The 24,443-nt window shown below is 41.5% G+C and overlaps 2 protein-coding genes across 4 annotated transcripts; one reads left to right on the top strand and one right to left on the bottom strand.

Moving 5' to 3' along the window:
- Nucleotides 1–1,910: 1,910 nt before the first annotated feature.
- tcea2 (transcription elongation factor A (SII), 2) lies at nucleotides 1,911–10,498 on the bottom strand. Of its 2 annotated transcripts, none has more exons than XM_058051473.1 (10): nucleotides 10,295–10,498; nucleotides 5,628–5,690; nucleotides 5,256–5,361; nucleotides 4,719–4,812; nucleotides 3,814–3,941; nucleotides 3,687–3,741; nucleotides 3,417–3,573; nucleotides 3,201–3,347; nucleotides 3,028–3,099; nucleotides 1,911–2,120 (listed from the first exon to the last, which is right to left on the bottom strand). In XM_058051473.1, the coding sequence occupies exons 1-10, from the start codon at nucleotides 10,361–10,363 to the stop codon at nucleotides 2,112–2,114; spliced, it is 900 nt and encodes a 299-aa protein (XP_057907456.1). In that variant the 5' UTR covers nucleotides 10,364–10,498; the 3' UTR covers nucleotides 1,911–2,111. The 2 variants fall into 2 exon arrangements, with proteins under 2 accessions (XP_057907456.1, XP_057907455.1); XM_058051472.1 differs by having other exon boundaries at nucleotides 3,814–3,944; nucleotides 10,295–10,497.
- A 663-nt stretch (nucleotides 10,499–11,161) lies between these two features.
- Nucleotides 11,162–23,818, top strand: LOC131104375 (signal transducer and activator of transcription 1-alpha/beta-like). 2 transcript variants are annotated; one of them, XM_058051470.1, is made up of 23 exons: nucleotides 11,162–11,306; nucleotides 11,616–11,749; nucleotides 13,172–13,304; nucleotides 13,382–13,477; nucleotides 13,555–13,638; nucleotides 13,709–13,792; nucleotides 16,423–16,574; nucleotides 16,634–16,765; nucleotides 16,848–16,940; nucleotides 17,022–17,081; nucleotides 17,160–17,180; nucleotides 17,913–18,003; nucleotides 18,118–18,159; nucleotides 20,248–20,337; nucleotides 20,400–20,498; nucleotides 20,621–20,756; nucleotides 20,849–20,904; nucleotides 20,982–21,079; nucleotides 21,171–21,310; nucleotides 23,053–23,241; nucleotides 23,318–23,399; nucleotides 23,471–23,567; nucleotides 23,632–23,818. In XM_058051470.1, exons 2-23 carry the CDS (start codon nucleotides 11,619–11,621, stop codon nucleotides 23,659–23,661), a joined length of 2,136 nt encoding a protein of 711 aa, XP_057907453.1. In that variant the 5' UTR covers nucleotides 11,162–11,306; nucleotides 11,616–11,618; the 3' UTR covers nucleotides 23,662–23,818. The 2 variants fall into 2 exon arrangements, with proteins under 2 accessions (XP_057907453.1, XP_057907454.1); XM_058051471.1 differs by lacking the exon at nucleotides 11,162–11,306 and having other exon boundaries at nucleotides 11,597–11,749.
- The last annotated feature ends 625 nt before the right edge of the window (nucleotides 23,819–24,443 follow it).

Raw genomic sequence — 24,443 nt, 5'->3', positions numbered from 1 at the left:
CATACGAAAATGTTGTGTTGCTGCTGGATGTTCACGGCGTACCAGTCCTACTTTACTTTGTTTCTCCACGAAGCAAGTGCAGAGAAGGAAAGATGACGAGTGATCACTTGACTAATGAAACATTTGGTGAAGCACAGTATAAACGCATTTTGAACAAGGCTATTCTGCCGGTAAACAGAAAAAAAGACAGAATAGCGACTGAATGCTGAATGTTGCTTGCGTATGTTCTGACTCCTGAGCTTTGTTTCTCAACTCAAAAGCCAACGTTTGCACCTTGATAGTTTTTTCTTTTCTCTGTCTAGACCCCCCCACCCCCACCTTTAGGCTTCCATTGTCCAGGAAGGTAGGACGCTAGGAATGTAGGAAGGTAGGGTGTACGCCAAGGATGAAAGACTGGCTCTGGGCGCACTTCTTTGAGAATTATTTAAGACTTTGACTTGGTGGGGGGTGAGGTGAGATGAATATTTGATGTCTCCAGGCGGACAGACAGAACCCACGGCAACTTCACACAGCGGCGGACGATAGGGGCGTGGCATAACAACAACTTGGGATTTTTTTATTGGGGGAATGAGCTGCCGGAGCGCAACTTGTTTGTGCAGATGATGAAAGCTGGCGACGCCGTCCTGTTGTGTAGCCAAACGGGTAACAATGCCGCATCTTGCTACTGATGAGGTTGGGGTTCATCACAGCAAAAGTTGGTTTATTTTTTAAATGTTGCAAAGAATTACAGTTCAAATAAAATATACGATTTGGACAATTTTTGTAGATTTTACATCCAATTTATTTAACCTTTATTTGAAAATTGTCTAAATGCTGTTTTAATATTTTTATTAATTCCAAAATATGTAAACTTTTACAATATTACAGCACACAGAAAAAAAAATTAAAAACTCTTTCATTTTATTAAATTCCCACCTCTGATATTGGATCACCATTTGCAATAAGATATTTAAGATATTTTTTACATAAAAATTAACTTTAACTTAATAAAGGAAGACATACACACAATTACAATTACAATTACTGTACATATATATATATATATATATGTAGTTTATATAGCTATATATAGTTTCTAAATACATTCTAAAAATTTAATTTAAATGTTTTATACTGTATATATATATATATATATATATATATATATATATATATATATATATATATATATATATATATATATATATATTGAAATTACATTGATTGAACAAATTAACATTGAAATTACATTTTTAGAATGTTGGTTTAAATGAAAAGGTTAATTTTTATGTAAAAAAAATATCTTATTGCAAATGGTGATCTATATGGTGATATATAAATACATCCATTTCAAAGAAACATAGTAAATACATTGTGCGTTTAACAGCTCACAGAAAAGTAGCATGCCATGTTAAATAAATTCCAATGGAATACGTAGTTTTAAAAACACATTTGAAAAAAATACCTCACAAACGCCATTTTGTGGTCTTTGATGTAATTCCACTTTCAATAAACAATCCCCATCTCACTTTAATTCCCATTCTTTCCTCACAACAAAGCAAGCTATCAAGCTATATAGGCACCTTATGCTTGCCAAGCCAGTGGACTCGGGGAAACACCGCCCCCTAGTGTTGCATTACGAGCTCTACCCCAACAATGCATGTCAATGTATAAGGGCCAAGTGTTTCCTGCAAGGCATTGCCTGTTTTCGGCGGGAAAGGGCATGAATGGGCGGGGTTTCCCCACAGAGCAGGGAGAAGACAAATGAAAGAATAAACGGAATGAATGAGTAGCAATACGACACAGGATGTTGGATGGATTGGGGGGGTGACTTTAATGAGCACAGCATGAACAACAAAAACAAGAAGCTCCAATGGGATTTTCAAGCTCATCCACCGGAGAATATCATTTTTATTTATATATACACACACACACACACACACACACACATCCATTCACTCACTCACCCACATAAATGTTGTCACCCCAGCCCATCCTCGCCAAATATTTCATTTTCACTGTCTCATTCACGTTTTTGTTTAAATATATTTGGAGAACAATTCCCAAAATAAAGCAAACCAAAAGGCGGCTGTTGGATTTGACGTCACGGCGGCAGAATAAAACCTCGCTCCTCAGCAGAACTGAAAGATTCAAGATTGGAATTCATCTTTCAGCAGTTGAAACATATTCATACATTCTTAGTCCTATTCATTGTTCCTACTACGGTTAATAATCATAATAAATAATAAAAGCTATTATACAGGTTGCCGTTAAAACCAACACACAATGTTCGTCTCTGCTGCCATCCAGTGGTGACAACTGGTACCTGACGCTAAACAGTTTTATTTGTATGGGGGATACATTTTTGTTCCAAAAATGTTTAATAGATTTTAATCAACTATACATTTAATAAAAATATATTTTTAAAAACTAGTATCACACATTTGTAAATTTTCCCCTACAAATATGAATACTTATTTTAGTGTTATGAATACATTATAACTATGGAAGGATCTATATTATCTATACTGCTGTATGAGTTTATATATTGTACAAATATTTGTATATTTAGAGATTGTTTCACAGTATTTTTTGGGGGGGGCAGTGGAGGTTTAAAGCCAAAAAATATTTTTCATTTATTTTAATGGGGGTTTTAAAAGAATACATCAAATCTGTAATTGATATAATTAAAATGCCCCCCAAATGACCTAATATTTTTCACTATGTAGCAACATTCAAGCATTTTTAATTGAATAATTTACATTTAAAAAAATGTACATTCAAAATTAGAAAACATTTTGATTTAACATGATTTTTAATTATTACAATGGACTAAAGGACACCATTATTATTATTATTACATAATATTAATATCCTTTAATTTAAAAGGGGCATTTTCTACATTGTTGTTTTTATGTTAATCATGAACATTAATATAAGGAATATTTTTATATATAAAAAAATATGTATTATATTTATATATATTTTTAAAAGCCACCAGGGAAGTCTCCCACAGTGAGACTAAAGCACGTAGAAGAGTCCACACACCTTCCATCGATTGCCGCAGTCGTTACACAACACGAAGGTGGTCATTGGCTCGTCTGCGCTGCGAGTTTGCACCTTGGCAACAAAAACAAACATGCAGTTGATGATGGGAACACAGAGTGGCCATAGATGACATGTGATGTTATTAAAAGTGTGTGTGTGTGTGAGAGACACACCTGTGTGTACGTGCAGCTCTTGCTGCGACACTTATTGCACACAAACATGTCCGTCTCTGTCCCGCCCACTCTGGACAGTTGATGCTCACGGATGGACTCTTTGGTCAAAGCTTCTCTGATCTGCTTCAACTCGGCACTCGCCATCTCCTACACACACGCACACACACGTCTCAGAACAGTGGACGTGTCCGAGCCGCATGGGTGGAGCAAAGGCACCTCCGAGGTCATGCAGGCGATGCGCTGAGCAGAGATGTTCCCGCACAGGACGTTCCGCCGCAGGTCCGGGTTCTTCTGGTCCTTCAGGTTGGAGATGCGACTCCGCAGACGCGCTTTGTACTTCATGTCTGTCGACTTGAACTCCTGGAAGATCTGTGAGCAGCGCCAGACATCAAGGATAGCATTTCCAGGTCCTGTAGTCCTCATGCTAAAGATGCTAAGCTAACATTTAGCTAGCGCCTTTTATGTGCTTGATAGGAAAGGATATGTTCCTCAATCTGTGCCGCGAGATCCCCACAGTCCACCCCGATGGTCTTGTAGTCGTCTGGAAGAAACGGCCATTTTCATGTGAATGCCTAGAATTTGACATCATCCCCAAGATGGTTTTCATCTTTACCGTCCATCTGGAGCGCCGCCACCAGCAGCTCGCGACATTTATTACGAACACTGTCGCTGGTGACGGGGATGGGCGGGAAAGACGTGACCGGAGTGGGCAGGGCGACGGGGGACTCTGCGCTAGTCTTACTGCTGACAAGGGAAAAAAAGGCTTCACTACACATCTTTAAAAAAAAAACATTTGAAGGCTACTTTGATGAGGTTTGTTGTTAATATTTTTATGACTTCACCTTATGACCACGCCTTCTAGACCTGGACTTTGTCGCTTTGTTAAAAAAAAATTCATAATAAATAAAAGAAATAAGGCTTACATGGCTCACATGCATACATTTACAATATATACAATTTAAAATCCATAACAATATAAACTATTGTTTTATTGTATTATAGTGTGAATATTGTAATTTTTATGTTTTTATATTTAATTTTCCTACTTATTTAAATATTGTATATGTACATAAATAAAAAGTATTTAAAATAATTTCTAATACCAAGACCAGGAAAAAAATACTATTTACGTAAAAAATACTATAATTATTTTAAAAAATGATTAGGTTTATTTTTTGCTATTTTAAAAAGTGTAAAAAAAAATCAATGACTTCAATAAAAGTGTCAAAAAATAGTCTAAAAGGTGCAAAAATAATGGCTGAAAAGGTGCAGAGAAGGAATAAAAATTACTTGTGTGTAAAAGTCTAGAAATGACTTCAGTGTTGTCAAATCTGATGTCAAATAGTGTTTGTGAAGCAGACGTGCCATAGATGGCATCTAGTGGCTTGGTGCAGCGTCACAGCGTACGTGTCAGACATGGACAAAGATGAAATACTAGAGGGACGCCATGCCGACATCACGGCCTCCACACATTATAGTATAAATATAGTTCCATACGAGACAGTCAACGCGACACACCTCTTCTCACTGCTGCATGAGTCCTTGGAGGTGGACGACGTCCTCACAGGAGAGCCGTCTTTTTTCTTCTCCTCAGCTTTCCCCTCAGAAGCATCTGAAACACACACACACGTCTTTCAGTGAGGACGTCCAGATGTCAAAAGCTACAACTCCATTCATGAATCCTCGTACGGTTTCTCCTCCAAGATGTTTTAAAAGCAGTTCCTCCCCAAGATGGATTTATACACAAAGCGGTGATGACGGAATACAATAGCTCCTCAACAGCAGAGGGCACGTTTGATGCCGTTTTAGGTCGAAAAAACGGCCACCGGGTGGCAGCAAGTGCCTTTAAAAGAGCTCTGGAGCAACCAGGAAGTGAGAGGCTTGGACCCTTTGTTGCAGGGGATATTTTAACACGCGGCACACACACAGTTCAGTTGCAAAAGTGAAAATCGTAAATAGTTCATGGTGTTCTATTTCATGTAAAACCACCATTCTTTGTGTTGTTGAGATTTCTTCCTACAGGAAATAATTGTCACCCAGAAGACAAACACGTACCAATTAATTTCTTCCAGGACTTGATGAGCCCTTTGGCAAGATTCTGAACTTCCTGGTCTGGACTTTGTTTCCTCACGGCGTTCACCGAAATCCCCACACGAGTGGACTGGAAAGACACAAATGTCATGCCTTTTACTGCACGGACACATCCTCCATGACGGGGCTTTCTAATTGGCTTAAATGCTGTTACTATTGTTGCACTAATGAGTCAGAGCACCACCTGTTGGTGTAGCATGCACTTAGCAGCCTGTACATGTCTACTGATGTTGGAAATTATATCTGAAGTTTTCAAAAATGGTGGTGCGCGTACTGAAACCAAGCCAACACCTCGTTGGAAGCCACGGAAGGCCAAAGGTGGTGCTCGTGTCTCACCTGCAGAGTCTCCAGAGACATGGTCATGTCTTTTAACTCCCTCAGCAGGTCCAATGCTCCATCCTGGAAAAAAAGGGTAAAAAAAGACATCACTAAAATAAAGGAAGACATAAATAAATGTGACAATCAAAAATGACCGAAGTATAAAAAGATAAACATTTCAATAAAAATTTTAGAAAGTGTAAAAAATGTAGGTGCAAATAATAAATAAATTATTTAAGTATAAAAAATAAACATCCATTAAGATTACTTCAGTGTAAAAAACAAAAATATACATGTGTTAAGTGTTAAAAAGGTCATTAAAATATATAAGAGAAAAGTGAGAAAGATCAAAATAATGACCAACTAAAACAGGAAAAATACATAAAAGATGGAAAGCGTGTTCAAGAGTTGGCGAATGAGGAAAACGAGAGAGAGAAGGAAGAGTAGAGGAGGTGTTTGCTCTGGACCAGGAAGTAGCAAACATTGGTAAACAGGAAGTGAGAAGAGCATTAAAAGGATGAAGAGTGGGAAGGCCCTGGTCCTGATGGTACAGTGGGGCAAAAAAGTATTTAGTCAGCCACCAATTGTGCAAGTTCTCCCACTTAAAAAGATGAGAGAGGCCTGTAATTTTCATCATAGGTACGCTTCAACTATGAGAGACAAAATGAGAAAAAAAAATCCAGATAATCATATTGTTTGATTTTTAAAGAATTTATTTGCAAATCATGGTGGAAAATAAGTATTTGGTCAAAAACAAAAGTTCATCTCAATACTTTGTGATATACCCTTTGTTGGCAATGACAGAGATCAAACGTTTTCTGTAACTCTTCACAAGATTTTCACACACTGTTGTAGGTATTTTGGCCCATTCCTCCATGCAGATCGCCTCTAGAGCAGTGATGTTTAGGGGCTGTCGCTGGGCAACACGGATTTTCAACTCCCTCCAAAGATTTTCTATGGGGTTGAGATCTGGAGACTGGCTAGGCCACTCCAGGACCTTGAAATGCTTCTTATGAAGCCACTCCTTCGTTGCCCGGGCGGTGTGTTTGGGATCGTTGTCATGCTGAAAGACCCAGCCACGTTTCATCTTCAGTGCCCTTGCTGATGGAAGAAGGTTTTCATTCAGAATCTCACGATACATGGCCCCATTCATTCTCCCATTTACACGGATCAGTTGTCCTGGTCCCTTTGCAGAAAAACAGCCCCAGAGCATGATGTTTCCACCCCCATGCTTCACAGTAGGTGTGGTGTTGTTTGGATGCAACTCAGCATTCTTTCTCCTCCAAACACGACGAGTTGAGTTGATACCAAAAAGTTCTATTTTGGTTTCATCTGACCATATTACATTCTCCCAATCCTCTTCTGGATCATCCAAATGCTCTCTAGCAAACTTCAGACGGGCTTGGACATGTACTGGCTTCAGCAGGGGGACACGTCTGGCACTGCAGGATTTGAGTCCCTGGCGGCGGAGTGTGTTACTTATGGTAGCCTTCGTTAATATGGTCCCAGCTCTCTGCAGGTCTTTCACTAGGTCCCCCCGTGTGGTTCTGGGATTTTTGCTCACCGTTCTTGTTATCATTTTGACCCCACGGGGTGAGATCTTGCGTGGAGCCCCAGATCGAGGGAGATTATCGGTGGTCTTGTAGGTCTTCCATTTTCTCACAATTGCTCCCACAGTTGATTTCTTCACACCAAGCTGCTTAACTATTGCAGATTCAGTCTTCCCAGCCTGGTGCAGGTCTACAATTTTGTTTCTGATGTCCTTTGACAGCTCTTTGGTCTTGGCCATAGTGGAGTTTGGAGTGTGACTGTCTGAGGTTGTGGACAGGTGTCTTTTATACTGATAACCAGTTCAAACAGGTGCCATCAATACAGGTAACGAGTGGAGGACAGAGGAGCTTCTTAAAGAAGAACTTACAGGTCTGTGAGAGCCACAAATCTTGCTTGTTTGTAGGTGACCAAATACTTATTTTCCACCATGATTTGCAAATAAATTCTTTAAAAATCAAACAATGTGATTATCTGGATTTTTTTTTCTCATTTTGTCTCTCATAGTTGAAGCGTACCTATGATGAAAATTACAGGCCTCTCTCATCTTTTTAAGTGGGAGAACTTGCACAATTGGTGGCTGACTAAATACTTTTTTGCCCCACTGTATACCTGTGGAGGTATGGACGTGTCTAGGAGAGGTAGCAGTAGAGTTCCTGACCGGGTTGTTCAATAGGATCTTAGGTGGTGAGAAGATGCCTCAGGAATGGAGGAGAAGTGCAGTATTACTACAGATGCAGTATTTGCTTTAAGAATGTTCATAGAGAAGTACAGAGAAGGTCAGAGGGAGCTGCATTGTGTCTTTGTAGATGTGGAGAAAGCCTATGATGGGTGCCTAGAGAGGAACTGTGGTATTGTATAAGGAAGTCTGGAGTGACACAAGTATGTTCAAGTGGTGCAGGACATGTATGAGGACTGGAAGACAGGGGTAAGATGTCCTGGAGGTGTGACAGAAGAGTTCAAGGCGGAGGTGGGACTGCATCAGGGATCAGCTCTGAGCCCCTTCTTGTTTGCTATGTATGGTGATGGACAGGCTGACAGATGAGCTTAGACAAGGATCTCCATGGACTATGATGTTTGCAGATGACATTGGGATTTGAAAAGACAGGAAGCAGAACTGGAGGTCGCAGAGATGAGGATGCTGAGGTTCTCAATGGGAGTGACCAGGATGGATAGGATCAGGAAGGAGTACATCAGAGGGGCATTACATGTTAGAGGCCTTGGAGATGGTTGGGACATGTCCAGAGGAGAGATAGTGAATATATTGGTAGAAGGATGCTGCCAGGTAGGAGGCGTAGAGAAAGACCAAAGAGGAGGTTTATGGATGTAGTGAAGGAGGACATGAGGGTAGTTGGTGTGAGAGAGACAGATGCAGAAGACAGGGTTGGATGGAGGAGCTTGGGTTGCAGTGGCGAACCCTGAAGGGAAAAGCCCAAAGAAAAGAGGTAGGAAAAAATACATAAAGATAGAAATGACAAGTGTAAAAATAATAAAAATGACAGGTGTAAAACAACATAAAAAATATGTGTTAAAAAGGTCATAAAAATATATAAAATTAAAGACTTCAATGTGACTTCAATGTGAGAGATAAATCAAAAATGATGAAAGTGCAAAAACTATTTAAAAATAAAATTAAATTAAAATGTGTAAAAAGCGTCAAAATAAATGTTTAAATCATGACTTAAGTGTAAAAAATATGACATAGTATATATAGTATGACATACGTAACAAACTTTACAAATCATGATATAAATATATACAAAATTTAATTGATGTAAAAAAACTGACAAGTATGACTAAAATAAGTTTTTATTTTGACACTTAAGTGTAAAAAAATATTTAAAACTCATAACTTGTGTCAAAATAAAATAAACATGACCTAAGTGTAAAATATTTTTATAAATCACGACTGTGAAAAAATACATAAATAAAATTAACAAGTGTAAAAATAATTAAAAATAAAATAATTAAAAACTTAAATGCCAAATAAATGTATTTAAGTCTTTATGTAGATATGCCAACAAATGATATATATTGTATATATATTAAAGAAGCTCAGCGTGTGTAAGTGTATTGTTACTTTTTCTCCACTGCTCCTTTCTCCATGTTTGCAGCAGTTTTTGACTTTATTCTCAAATACGGACTATTCTCTTTAACGTATGACTTTATTCTTGGGGGCACACCCCCCCCCCCCCACTCATATTATTACAACATTATGCTTGTGAAATGTATTTTAATCAATATTATTACTTGTAACATTTCTACTTATCATAAAACGGCCGTTCATTTTCTCATCCAATTCTACAATTAACATCAGCCACGGGCCACACTTTGGAAATACTAATGTATCGTAATGTATACTAATGTATGCCTGAGCCACCTATGGGGAGAGTGGCCCACCCACAGCAGCACTCGCTGCTCGCTGAGAGGAGTGATACGCCTTCTCATGTCCGTCTCCATAAGTGTCCAATAATACCAGGAACAGTTGCTGGTTTGTCACAAACGGCATCCAGCAGGGTGAAAATGCTGACTAATAATCTGTCTGTTTATTTTTTTTAAATTAACTCGACAGACATATGTATTTCATTCCTTCATTTGCTTTTTGTTGAAATATTCTGATTACATTTCTCCTTCAGTCCTTACTTTTCTTTTTTGCAATAAAATGACGTTAGTGCTGTGTTGTAACTGAAAAGTGACATCGCCCCTCAGACAAAATGGCATACGTTCCATTGTTTTGTCTTTCTGACAAATACCTTCCCACTGTATGCGTTTTCACAATGAGATGAGGATGTTTGAACAGCACATTAAGTTTACTGTGCATAAAAACGCCGACAAATACTTCAGTACATTTCAAATTTAATTCCTTCACAGTCTCCTATTTTTATTTAATTGTATAAAACAAAATACAAAATATTTTTAAATGAGTTTGGCGTCTTTAAAGATATAGCTCATTGTTTAAAAGAGCCATTTGTATTTAGTGTTCTGTTAAAGTGGTTGCAGGTGCGAGTGAGTTCATTGACAGTTGTTTGGACCAATCAGATTTTGTTTTCTTTGTGACGGGGTTTTGCTGATGCCAGCTTTTACTTTGGGGCGGGGGGTGGGGGGTGTCAAAAAGGGACGTCAATTCAATCACTCACTGTGTTCTTCTTGTGGACCATCTTGTCCAGTTTTTTGGCGATACGCTCCACTTCCTGGTTCTTGGCCATGTCGAGTGGACTCTCACAGGCGTCTCATCTGCGGAAGCTCCATGGGGGACCGGCGTCCACCGCGGCGTGTCCTCTTTATGGGGGGGGGCAGCCTCGCGAGCTGTCCAGCTGCGGCTTCACCCTCGTTTGTGCCGGGTGCTGCTCGCGCGAAGCACGCTGGGACTTGTAGTCAACTTCCGGGTTCCTGTGCGGCACGAGCATCTTCTGTTTGAAAGAAAATGTAAAAAAAAAATACAATAAATGTTGTGATTACTACCCACTAGTGTGACTTTATATTCGCATTTAGGAGGCCTTGGGGCAGACGTGGGTCCATGTCTCACTCCGCTACACGCAACAGCTACCGAATGCACAACACATTAGTGTCACCTAGGGGCATTGGCCTGTAATAACATGCCAAATATAGTATTTGTACAGTATCAATACATTTTTACATGATTATTTGTAATGCATCGAACGAGCTCGTTGAAAGTGTGTACATCCACACTCCGTCTTGTCAATATTATCTTCTTTCTGTTTACATGTTTACATTCTGACAATATTGAATGTATTTCATGTTACATCATTTTAAAGTTTACTTGGGTTTTTCGTCAGATGATTCTCCGGCTTTCTCGGAAAACACTTGGTCACGTGATGTTCCTTCCCGTTATTTCATTGCTATTGTTTTAATTTGAATTATTTAAAAATAAAATTAGATTCATATCACCACGAGACAACAAACACCAAAGTTAATCAAGCGTTTACGCTCCAAATTGCGCTGTTATACCTGAATCTTTTTTCCAGCATTCAACGTGCCTAAACAGCCGCCATTCGGTGAGCCGATTGGCTGCCATAAGCAGGTAGGCGGGACTTTGTTGTACAGTCTGGGTGGTGATTGGTGTACTTGGTCGCAGAGAAGAATCTGGAGTGATCGGAAGAAGGAACAAGATTGTCGGATCAAAACAAGGTGTCTCTCACTTATAAACAGTAACATTCTGAATATGTGGCAATGTTGAACAAATAATATGTCTCGTCTTAGGTTGCTGCTCTAGTAAGCCATTCGTAAGGTTGCGGTATTACTGTCACCTGTACATACTCATAGTGAGTCGCGCTAGGTGTTGGTAGCTCGATTTGTTCGAACACTTAGTCTTCTCTCAAGCTAATACATCTCGTATTTTTATTTCATTCAAGATGCGGGCCGACAGTGACACGACTTATTTGGAGAGTTCCCTGTAACAATCACGCCATTAGTCACGAATTGTGTTCATTTCATCAGGAGATGACGCAGTGGCTCCAGCTTCAGTCGTTGCAGGACCCGGAGTTCCTGGACCAACTCGACCGCCTGTACGACGACTCCTTCCCCATGGAAGTAAGACAGCACCTGGGCGAGTGGATTGAGAGCATCGACTGGTGAGATATGACGCTCACACAAAGCATGAGAGAAATAATGCAAGTTTTAGTCCCTCGTTTATTGCGCTTCATTGCCTATTCATGCTGAGAGAATTTCCACAAAGTAGGATTCCTTATTTATACGTATAATATGTTAATGTTTATGGCAAAGAAAACGTGTTTATCATTGTCTAAATATGATAATATGATTTTTAAAACTATGGAAGCCCTCTACTCATGGATTAACACCCATACTATAGTCACCTTTACATTAGTACTAGCCAAATACTAGACATAATCAGTGAATACAAACCATGACCATGACATTAATAAAGTATTCTGTCTTATGACATAAATAAGACTCTTGTGTTTTGCAATATATGTCTTCAGGAAGTGATATCAGGGGCTCAAGTTTCGCGTTTTAGCTGGATTAAGGCCACAACAGTAGCTTGTGTTATTATGATGATGGTGTTCTTATTACTGTGCCTGAAAATTGAAACCTGCAATAAAATCCTGTTGTTTTGGCCATTAAGTCTGGTGCTCGTCTCACTGAAAAATTACCGACACCGATCCTTCCTGCAATTTGTTCTTATTCTCCTGGTAGGCCGGGTGCGTTTGAACGATCAACACACATTACTTTCATGCTACTACAAGCAGAGGCGGGGCGTGCAAACAGGCAAACCAGGCATTTGCCTGGGGCCCTGGCTTTTAGGGGGCCCCTCTGAGAGCGGGTGCCCCAAGTCCTAACACATGTACTGCACAGAAACGACAGCAATGGGCATTTACCATGCAATTATCAGATCACGACGTAGAAAACCCCCTTAGGGGGGACCCCCACGCGGTCCTATCTACTTTCAGAGCTGTTTGCGTCAGTTAGTGCGAGCCGTAAGATTTGTTTATCGGCCTAGGGGGCACCATGAATTTCTTGCTTTGAGCCCCCAGGGCCCTGCCTCTAACTACAACACCATGAAACTTTCCAAATGCCAACGTGTGAGATATTAGGTAATGCCAGGGGTGTTCATTCATGTCTACAGGGCTGTAAGACTCTTTAAAAATGTTTTTAGAAGGTTATGGTTGGGAAATAATACCAAAATATTCCATTCCAATATTGAATCTTACTTTGTGGCCGGGTGTGGAACCCATTGAAGGCAATGAGAGGAGGTGGGCTATGTGTTTATACTTACCTTTTACACGTGGTGCTGTCATTCCTGTGCTTGCACTGTGATTGTAGATAGTGTTTTACCTTGTGACCACCCCCACTGTATGAAAGAGCCTTTTCCTTTACGATAAAAGTTTATGGCCTGTGTGGTTGATTAGACAATTATGTTATCTCTGGCAAATAAATCCTCATTTTCACACCAAGGAAAAAATGGAATACTGAAAAAAACTGAAGCACATTGGAAAATGGGTAACTTTTTACCTCCTGACCCATGGCATCCGCAGGGATTGTGTGTCAGTTGAAGATTCGTTAGCCACCCTTCGCTTCCATGACCTCCTGGCTCAGATGGACGACCCACGCAGCCACTTGGACTTCGTGCAGCAGCATAACTTGCGCAGGATCAAGAAGAACCTTCAGGTCAGAAGGAGCTGACTGTTGTACTCCACTTGGAACGTGCCATTTTAACCTCCCTGTCAATGGGACTGTCTTTCCAGGAAAGATTCCAGGAAGACCCAGCCGGCATGGCCAGGATCATCTCAAGAAAGCTGAAGGATGAGCGCCAGATCCTCGCCAGTGCAAACACTGCAATGGTATAAGTACAATGGATTCAAACCAAGCTAAACCCACCTTGGCTTTATAAATCCACTAAAAAGACGTCATTCTGCAGGAAGGTGAGACCAGCATCTCAGCCATGCTGGTGGAGAAACACGACTTGGACAGCAAAGTGAAGGACATGAGGGACCGAGCTCAGGTGACACTTTCGAGTCTGTGTGGGTCCACTTGGGCTTTGTCTTTGTTGATGTGTCCAATGTGTGTCCCAGATGGCAGATCAAGACATGAAATATCTGGAACAGAGCTGGAGGAACAGCGGCAGGATGAGCTCGGAGCTGAACACCACGCCACAGGTGGGTCCACAATACAACAATGGTGCCTCACCATGAATGTGACAAGTACCGTTCAGGGGTTTAACTACATTCATTATGGGAAGAAATGTCAGTGTCAGTTCATGTTGGGCTTTTAATGGCCATCTTTTTTTGGGTGGAATGATTCAGTGATTATAACATACAATAGGTGTCTTCATTTCAAAATAGGGGACATTTCTCTGTAGAGTGAGCAGTAATTATGGTCTTTCGGTGGTTTATTTTGAAGGCCTGACCTGTTGCCAATGAAACAGAAGCTCCCACAGCACCGGAGACGGAAGTTAAAATATGTCAAAAAATGGGGAACTTTTCGGAACAACGGGAAGGTTGACAGATATGATGACACATTGTAAAAATACAACAACAAGAAAAGTACAGATAAAAGGCCATTCATTCATTTTCTACCGCTTAAACTCACTCGGGTGGGTGTATGCTGGAGCCTATCCCAGCTGTCTTGGGGCGAGAGGCGGGGTCCCCCCTGGACTGGTGGCCAACCAATCCCAGGGCACATATAGACAACAACCATTCCCACCCACAACCCTAACCCTATCCAATTTGGAGTGGCCAATTAACCTGGCATGTTTTTGGAATGGGGGAGGAAACCGGAGTACCAGGAGAAAACCCACGGGTGTATGACGAGAACATGCAAACTCCACACAGAGATGGCCGATGGTGGAAGCCAATTAGGATCTCCTAGGGTGGCCTCCACACTAACCACTCGTCCACCCTCCAGCCAGGATAAAAGGACAGCAACAGTTGAAATGCTGCTACTAATAATGGTGATGTTACTAATAATAGTAATAATGATGATAATAATAACAATACACTTGTCATCCATAACACAAAGCTAAGTGGAACCTTAGTTTTTGTTATTACCGTATTTTCCACACTATAAGGCGCACCTAAAATTTGATTTTTTTTTAAAAAGCTGACAATGCGCCTTATAATCCGGTGCGCCTTATACGTATATGGATCAATACTGAGCCGCGACAGGTCTCGCAACTTACGGTAAGCAGCCACCGACTCCATTTTTCCCGTAGAAGAAGAAGTGCGCTGTGCATACTGGGAAATATTAAACAACGATTCACTTTAATTTGTGCGTTTGTATAAAGACCCTGAAATGGCTCCTATTAAGAGACACGCTTACAACGCAGAGTTTAAACTCAAGGCGATCAGTCCCGCAGTAGAACACGGAAATAGAGCAGCAGCAAGAGAGTTTAACATTAATGAATCGATGGTGCGGAAGTGGAGGAAGCATGAGGATGAGCTGCGCCAAGTAAAGAAGACTAAACAAAGTTTCCGTGGCAATAAAGCGAGATGGCTTTACCTCAGAGAAAATAATAAAACAGCTGTTTATTCATTTTGGGAGTGAATGGAGTTGTGGAAAGCTTGTTTGTTCTCTATTAATAAAGTTTGACTGACCTATCTGACTGTTTTGTTGACATTCCCTTTAGCGCGGCACCATCTAATGGTTGCATAACGTAACTACAGCCTCTACTGTAGCGCCTTATAATGCGGTGCGCCTTATGTATGGAAAAAGTTTTAAAATATATCATTCATTGAAGGTGCGCCTTATAACACGGTGCGCCGTATAGTGCGGAAAATACGGTAATCTGTTCCAAAAGCTCAGGCGGAAACCGATAAGAAATCATGAAACTTCAATCAGAATTGTCCCTTGCCACAATATGCATATTCAAGCACGTTTTGCCAGAATGAAGTCTTTTCCAGCATGAAGTAAAACGCTAATATAAGGCATTGAGAGGACTCATTCAAAGATGGAGTGATGGCATGTAGTTCCGCACTGGTGACTAATGTAAAACAGTCCTTTATTGCAGATTTGAATGATCTCACAACAGGCGCTGCTGCCAAACACGTAGCGGCCACGCCAAGCTAACTCAACTTTGATCCTCCGATGTCTCTTCTGTTGTTATATCTCCTATATTAGGTAATACCAATGCAAAGGTAACTATAGGGGTGTTATTTTATGTCGAGAGGTCTTGGAGTGTCATGGCGCCGCTCCTCACAGCATTAAATTCACAAGAGAAGAAGACAAAGCCAAAGGGAGGGGACAAGGAGACAAACTATCCATTTGTATCCATTCTATACAATAAAAACTTTAAGACATGTTTAAGACATGTCAGGATGTTCCCTAAGAAGACACATACAATATTCTGGCGTTTAGAAACGTGGCAAAATGACAAATTTTGACACTAAAACTGCATTTTGTTTTCTCAAATGAAGTGGCGGACAGAGCAGCTACAATCTCCACGCTCGATGTCATTATAGAGTTCTAATTAAACGACACGGCTGGATCATATCAGTATGAATTTCACACTTCGACTTCCAGACGCACGCAGAAGCGTATTAGAGTATTCCGTAACAAAAAGTCTTGAGTTTGTGCGCCTAACTGCATCATGAGCTCAACTCGTGTCGACAAATCCACGACCCCATTTGAATGTAGCACACATTAAATGACTTACTGTAGTATATTTGACACACAAGTCACATCACCAGCCAAACTCCGTAAAAAGAGTGCGACTTGTCGTCTAACTAATATGGTAATTACCTCCGATGCTCAATCAGGTGATGACCAATGTTGTGCTTTTTCCCACCAGGATGTGGTGCTCCAGCTGACTGAGGTTCTGCGCGTCACTGAAGCTTTACTGCAGGACCTGATCTCAGCGGCGCTGCCGGAATGGAAGCGGCGGCAGCAGATTTCCTGCATCGGTGGACCGCCTGACGCTTGCCTGGATCAGCTGCAGGATTGGTGGGTACTACCGGAGCCTCTGATCTGCTGGATACTTAAGAGTCGTAATCCTCTTGCAGGTTCACCGCGGTAGCAGAGACCCTTCAGGGGGTTCTCCAGCATCTGAAGAAGCTGCAGAAGTTCACTTCTGAAAGCAACACCCAGGAGATAGATGCCCAAGCTCTGAAGCTCCTCAAGAACCTCCTGACCAAGTACTTATTGATGTCTGTTCTCATGGCTGCTTGCAGCTGATACATCATCAGTTCCATTGTGTGTGTTTGTGTGTGTGTCTAGCGCTTTGGTTGTGGAGAGGCAGCCCTGCATGAGCGCCAACCCACAAAGACCGCTGGTACTGAAGACCGGCAACAAATTCACTGTGCTGCTGCGGTAAGTAGCGACTCTACTGGAGCTTTGTTTGCATTTCAACTTTGTGAGCGTCAAACATCCCGTTGTTGGCTACGAGCGTAGGTTCCTGGTGAAGCTGCCCGTGTTGAACTACCCGCTCAAAGTCAAGGCTGTGATTGACAAGTACGATCTCACGCTTGCTTTTTAACCACCACATGACTTGAACTTGTTGTTGCTAATACGCCATCTTGCTTTTCTTAGGGACGTGACAGACAGGAAAGGGTACGTCTCCAAAGCATTTACACATACAGTGAGCTGTACCTTGTTTTTTTTTATCAAATTATTGTCAAAAATAGGTCTGGCTTTTTGCACGCTGTCTTTGTGATCGCACGGCCCAAACAAACTCATCCATTTGTCACGCCGCGGAATGGAGCGTCCAAACGGAGAATCACACACTCCAACCGTGTTGGTGTCATCAGCTGGCTTTGCTAACTAACACTGTTGCACCACAAGTCTGTGCTGCAAAATAACCCTCCACAGGGCCAAAGTAAGTTGCGAGTGCCAGCATTTTGATGAGAAACCAAAGTCATCGTAGCAAAATACAAATTTTTTGCATTCATGTGGTGCTCCCTACCCCTCCTCCCGCTATAAAGTGTTATGATATTGATAATGATATTTTTGGATTGGATTTACCTGAATTATTGGCCAATGCTGACATAAAAATGACATATTGGTTGAGTTACTTTATGCCGATAATGGTATCGGCCCACGAGCCATGAGGTCACGCTCCACATAGGAATTACTTCCAAATTCGTAAATATGTGTCTCCATAAGATGTCCGCTGACTTGGAGGAACCTCAACACAGCTTCGCCACACCGTCACACTGTCACGCCGCACAGCCGTTGTTTTACACGCCCTTTAGAATGAATTGCTATCAAAAAGCGAGGTACGGCTGGAGTTGAGAGTTCCAGGATGTTAAGCCAGGTGTATGAGAGATATGAGTTTTCTCTCAGGGTTCGGAAGTTCAACATCCTGGGAACCAACACCAAAGTCATGAACACAGAGGAGTCCAACTGCAGCATGGCAGTAGAGTTCAGAGATCTGGTTGGTATTCTGTATGTCATGGACAGATTTCATATTTCCACAAGCATGTTTGATGATGTCTTCATGATTGCAGTGTAGGAGAACTACTGAAAGTGTTTTTTGTTTTACACTCAGAAATTAAACTGGCAGAAAGTAGCAGGAAGTCGAAACAGTGAGGTAAGAGTGATCATTCTCTGCCTATTTTGTAGATTCTTGTTAGAGTTGTCCGATATTGGCATAAAAATGAGATTGGATCATATCGGTATGGGTTTTGGTATGGTATGGCTTTCCAGCCACGGAGTATTGAGAAGCAAAACAAAACACATCTGTAGTTTGAGGGGGATGAGGACTTCACTCGTTTAATATAATTCCACACTTTTGGGGGTCCCGTAACCCCCAAAACAAATGAAAATGTCCCTTGTAGTTACACATCCTTGCGTTCCAGTGTCAGTTGAACAAAGCCGTTTCTTGAATGGAGTTCACGGGAAGGCGAATGATTCTACACAGGAAACAAAACCCAAATAAGAGCCCAAACTAACAGGAACTAAAATTCAAATCCAAACCTGGTTATTCAAGGGGGGAGTATGGCGTCTTCATTCAATGCTTCTATTCGAGTATTACAACTCGGTCACATGCGTTTTGGCACGTTTTCTAAAACGCCTCATTTATTGCAGTTAATTGGTTTCCTTATTTGTAATATTTGACCTTATTTTGAAATATTTTTGTAGGTAGAACCTAGAAAACCTTTTTACGACCTTCTAAATGCATTTATTAACATGATTAGAGCCCACTATACGTGAAATAACACCCCTATAGTCACCTTTACACTTCTATTAGCCAGTATAGTAGATATAATAAGACATAAGTAATGCTGTAAGTGTGTTCCAGTGGGTTTTATCTTGACATGAGTTTCATCCACCATGATCGCCCATGAGACATCGTGACCAGCGTAGAATACCACATCTCATCACAGCATCTCTGAATGTGTCTTCTAAATGCCTTATACTTGTATTTGACTTTATTCAACCGTTTGAGGAAAATACTGTCGACACTGATGAAGTTAACAATACTACAACAGCTTGGGACATAAAAGGACCCCTTTTTCATTGGCTCTCACATTTATGGCGACTAAAACAACCGAGCGTGTATGTCGCTGTCCTCACAGGAAGGGGGGGGAGGGGGGGTGCGCTCACATTTCTGTAAATATTTTACATCTTTTCATGGAACAAGACTGAAGAAACGTGTCATGTAAAGTAGTCAGAGTGCAGCTTGAATAAGGTTGGGTGCAGCACGTGCCACATTCTAAACGTATAGTAATTTTAAAACAATAAAATGGAAAATGTCACAAAAGTACAAAATATCATGAGGAGAAATTATAGCATTTTAGTGGTTGAAATATTCAAGGAAAAAGTTGTTTTTTTATAGTCGTAATATTATAAGAAACAAACATAAGAATATTTAATTTGGGGGGAAACATATGAGAAGAAAATGTACAAAAAGTTGAATACAGTAGTTCAATGTAAATATAGTATAAATAAAATAGTTGAAAACAACATGGCTGAAAGAAGCAGAAGTAGGGCTGTTTGTTACCCCCTTGTTTTTATTACCAGTATAAGGTCAAAACATTAAGCGAAAAAATGTTGCGAGAATATCATCAGGAGGAAAAATAACTAATAATTTTAGTAGCATAGAATTGAAAGAAGAATACTTTAATGTTTTTTTAAGTCATAATATGATTAGAAACAGACCAAACAAAAAAAGTCATTATGGAATTGAAGTCATAATTGCAGTTTAAACAGTTTTAGCATTTTGTGAGAATATATGAAAATTGAATGTTACCCTAACAAGAAAAAGTCTTCATTTTATGGGAAAAGTCATATCTTTTTAGTAGCATAGAGTTGAACTATTAAAGAGAAAATCTATTTGATTTAAAAGCTGTAACATGATGAGAAAGAAAACAAAGTTGTCATTTTGGTTGTCAATTATGCTGGGGAAAAAAAATCATTATGGGAATAAAGTCAAAATATTACAAACAGAAATGACAAATATTATTTCAGAAGAAAGTTGTCACAGAGAGAAAAATATCAGAGAACGACGTTATATTAATAAAGGCCGCATCTACCTAAATACACACTTCACTTTAGATCAAAGTGTCATTTCTTCAGCGAAAGGATACAATAAAGTATTGGCAGAAATGCAAGGGGTGTTCCTCCGTTAGTCAAGTCCTGTTAGCATCCACAACCAGGAATGTGTGTTTGTGCTTAGGTACCGCTGTTGGTCACAAAGGAGCTCCACTTGCTGAGCTTCGAGTCGGTGCTGCAGCTTCGCCAGCCCGGAATCAACATCCAACTGAAGGTGAGACGCAGTGTGAAGGACGGCCGAGTCTGTGGTTGATGAGATAATTGTCTGTGTCCCAGGCGGCGTCTCTGCCGGTGGTGGTGATCTCCCACGTGGACCAGATGTCCAGCGCCTGGGCCTCCGTCCTGTGGTACAACATGCTGACCAGTGAGCCCAAGGTGATCACAAACTCATCCAGGCCGAAGCCTAGCAGTGTCTCCAGCAAACAGTACTTTGGGAGCATCTAGGAATGACAATGTTTCCAGGGTGTTGTCATCCACTGCCCGATTTCCCTCCACAGGACCTGCAGTTCTTTCAGTCTCCTCCGGACGCACAGTGGTCTCAGCTCTCCAAGGTTCTCAGCTGGCAATTCTCCTCCGTCACCACACAAGGCTTGAGTGAGGAGCAGCTTGGCACGCTGGCTGACAAGCTGCTGGGTCAGCACGCTGAAAGCATGCACGACGTGTTGAGTCTGATCATCTTCCAAGGTCTTCTTGTGTTGATGAAAAGGATTTGTGACCCTCTGCAGGACCCGAAGCTGAGAGGAACCCGGATGAGCGCATTCCCTGGAACAAGTTTTACGAGGTGTCAAACAGAAATAACCACGCAGCACCTTAGAAGTACAATTGTTTGCACTTAAAACAACTTCTGGTTGTGTTTAGCCACAACGCGTCAACAACAAAGTCATTTCCTTCTGGATGTGGATTGACGCCATCCTGGACCTGATTGAGAAACACCTGCTTGCCCTCTGGAATGATGGGTGAGTTCCATTTCTTCACAATCCCAAGCATTTTGGCTTTCAAAGTGAGCGATTCTACTTCACGTGTGTGTGTGTGTGTGTGTGTGTGCAGCGTCATCATGGGTTTCATCAGTCTGGAACGTGCAGAGGATCTGCTGAGGGACAAATGTCCTGGGACCTTTTTACTCAGGTTCAGTGAGAGCTGCAAAGAAGGAGCCATCTCCTTCACATGGATCGAACATGACATGAACTGTGAGCACCAGACCTCATTAAGATCACATTTAGGCCGGGCCAAAGTCCGGCCCGGACAGTTTCTTCATGGCCTGTGTAACATTTTCTATACCAATTAGCATAAAAACGCCTTAAAAAAGAAACAAAGTAAATGGAATGCTGGCACTGAAACATCGGAGTAGAAGCATGGATGGCTTTACTGACTCACGGCTACTCGGCAAAGACTCGAGTTTCGCTGACTCGCTGGGGAATTTCACAGACACACCGGTACTCGACAAAGACATGAGGTTCACTGACTCACGGGTACTAAAAGAAGACTCGAGGTTGACTGACTCACAGGTACTAGAATAAGACTCAAGGTTCACTGACGCACGGGTACTCAAAGAAGATTCGAGGTTGACTGACTCATGGGTACTCGAAGACATGAGGTTCACTGACTCACGGGTACTTGAAGAAGACTCGAGATTGACTCACTCACGGGTACTCTACAAAGACATGAGGTTCACTGACTGACTCATGGGTACTAGAATAAGACTCAAGGTTCACTGATGCACGGGTACTCGATGAAGACATGAGGTTCACTGACTCACAGGTACGTGAAGAAGACTCGAGGTTGACTGACTCACGGCCACTCGATGAAGACATGAGGTTCACTGACTCACAGGTACGTGAAGAAGACTTGAGGTTGACTGACTCATGGGTACTCGATGAGACATGGGGTTCACCGACTCACGGGTACTTGAAGAAGACTGGAGGTTGACTGACTTACGGGTACTTGAAGAAGACTCGAGGTTGACTGACTCACGGGTACTAGAATAAGACTCAAGGTTCACTGACGCACGGGTGCTCGAAAACTCGAGTATCACTGACTCAGACACTCAACGAATACATGAGGTTCACTGACTCACAGGTACGTGAAGAAGACTCGAGGTTGACTGACTCACGGCCACTCGATGAAGACATGAGGTTCACTGACTCACAGGTACGTGAAGAAGACTTGAGGTTGACTGACTCATGGGTACTCGATGAGACATGGGGTTCACCGACTCACGGGTACTTGAAGAAGACTGGAGGTTGACTGACTTACGGGTACTTGAAGAAGACTCGAGGTTGACTGACTCACGGGTACTAGAATAAGACTCAAGGTTCACTGACGCACGGGTGCTCGAAAACTCGAGTATCACTGACTCAGACACTCAACGAATACTCGAGTTTCGGTTTCACAGATACTTTGAGTAAAGTAAGTACTTGACAAAAATGTATGTTTCACTAATTCACAAGTACTCATCCAAGACTGGAGTTTCCCAGACTCATGGGTACTCGACACAGGCTTGAGTTTTTCACTGGCTCATGGGTACTCACCCAAAACTGTGAGTTTAACTGACGTGCGACTACTCAGCCAAGACTCGGTTTCACTGACTCACGGGTACAGGTAAAGTGAGTGACTCATAAACTAAAATAAATAAAAGGAATTGAGTTTCCCATCACTACCGTTGGTGAACCATCCGCTTTTTATCAGAAGCTGACAAGCTTATTTTCTGGTAAAGCCCATCATTTGTGAAAATGGTGCCGTATGTTTCTTAGAGGAAAAAACGATTCGGTTCTTGTCTTACCTTTTGGCTCTTACTACAACTGGCCTATAAAGTATTGTATATATTATGTATAGTAGTAGTATTGCATATATCTGTCCATTTCTGCACGTTCGGTTTGGACGACTGATTTAGACAAAATGTCCATGATTGGTCATGTGACTTCCCCACCAGACACTCCCAAATTCCACTCAGTGAAGCCGTACAACAAGAAGGATCTGTGTGCGGTCTCGCTGGCCGACACCATCCGCACCTACAAGTGGATGGCCACGGACAACATTCCCGATGAACCGCTCCACTTCCTCTACCCGCACATCCCAAAAGACGAAGCCTTTGGAAAGTACTACACCCAGAACATTGAGCGTAAGACACACATGATCGCCTTTTACTGTGGGGGTGCGTGGAAGGGTTTGTAAGTTGGTGTCTCCATGGCAACCAGCTCCAGAACCCATGGAGGTGGAGAAAGCAGGCGGGCGGACGGGCGGCTACATCCAGAAGATGATTATTTCCGTCTCAGTAGTGTAAGCCAGTCCTTGGAGTCTTTGCTAAGCTGACCTTGCCAGTTGATGGGCTTTGTGTCGTGATCCCGCAGACATCCGTCCCACCTGCAGGACAAGCTGATGCTGATGCCGCCTGACGTCTTGGAGAGTTTGGAGCAGTTTGTCTCTCTCACAGACGTCCATGATGCGGTGAGTGACGGCAGCCATAAGTACGACAGCCAACCGATACAATCTTTTCTTTCTTCTCCCACAGATGAATGTCGACTGTCAGGGTCAGGACTGACAACGTGAGGTAGTCCGACTTCCACTCTGTTTTACAGTCAGCAAGGCGTGTGAGGCTGGCTTCATTGGCAACGTCAGACAAAGCAAGTCGTGGACTCCATACTATCTGAATCTTGTTTATATGTGTTTTACTTTAGTCCAAATAAAGTCCATTTCCAAAAATCTAGCACAATCGTGCAGCTTAGGGGGAATGTTGCCCACAGGTACGACACAAACACTCAGGTTTGGGTTTCACTGACTCACGGGTACTCAAACAGGACTTGGGTTTCACTGACTCCAAGGTACTCGCCGAAGACTCGAATTTCACTGACTCACAAGTTGACAAAGACTCGAGTTTCATTTACTCAGGAGCTGAAGAGAAGTCCAGTTTCATTAATAATAATAAAAAATATGTAATTGTGAAAAAGTTATATAAAGAAAGAAAAATAAATACAAGCAGGCATAAGTTAATCATAAAAAGCACGTATTTAACAAAAAGTAAAGAGTAAAGTGGGGTGCCGTAGGGTCTTATTAATTGTATAAAAACGTGTACAATATCAATTTAAAATGGAAAAAGTCAATTCAGTGAAATGTAGTGAATTATATTTTAAATTACTAGTCGTTGTTGTCTAGTTTGGATATTAATTTCACTCATGAGATCAATTGTATTTTTAAAAAAAAGCTAAGGCGGACCACGGTACAAGGACGATCTAAACGTGTCCATTGCTGCCCCCTGTTGGTGGCAACATGGAATTGCAACTAAAAATTGTGTAATCACTTTTTCAGTTCTTTTTAGCAAACAAA

This window comes from Doryrhamphus excisus, chromosome 16, assembly GCF_030265055.1.
Source record: "Doryrhamphus excisus isolate RoL2022-K1 chromosome 16, RoL_Dexc_1.0, whole genome shotgun sequence".
Classification (NCBI taxonomy): domain Eukaryota; kingdom Metazoa; phylum Chordata; class Actinopteri; order Syngnathiformes; family Syngnathidae; genus Doryrhamphus; species Doryrhamphus excisus.
The sequence above is the reverse complement of the archived record's forward strand: the minus strand, read 5'-3'. Positions and strand labels throughout refer to the sequence as shown.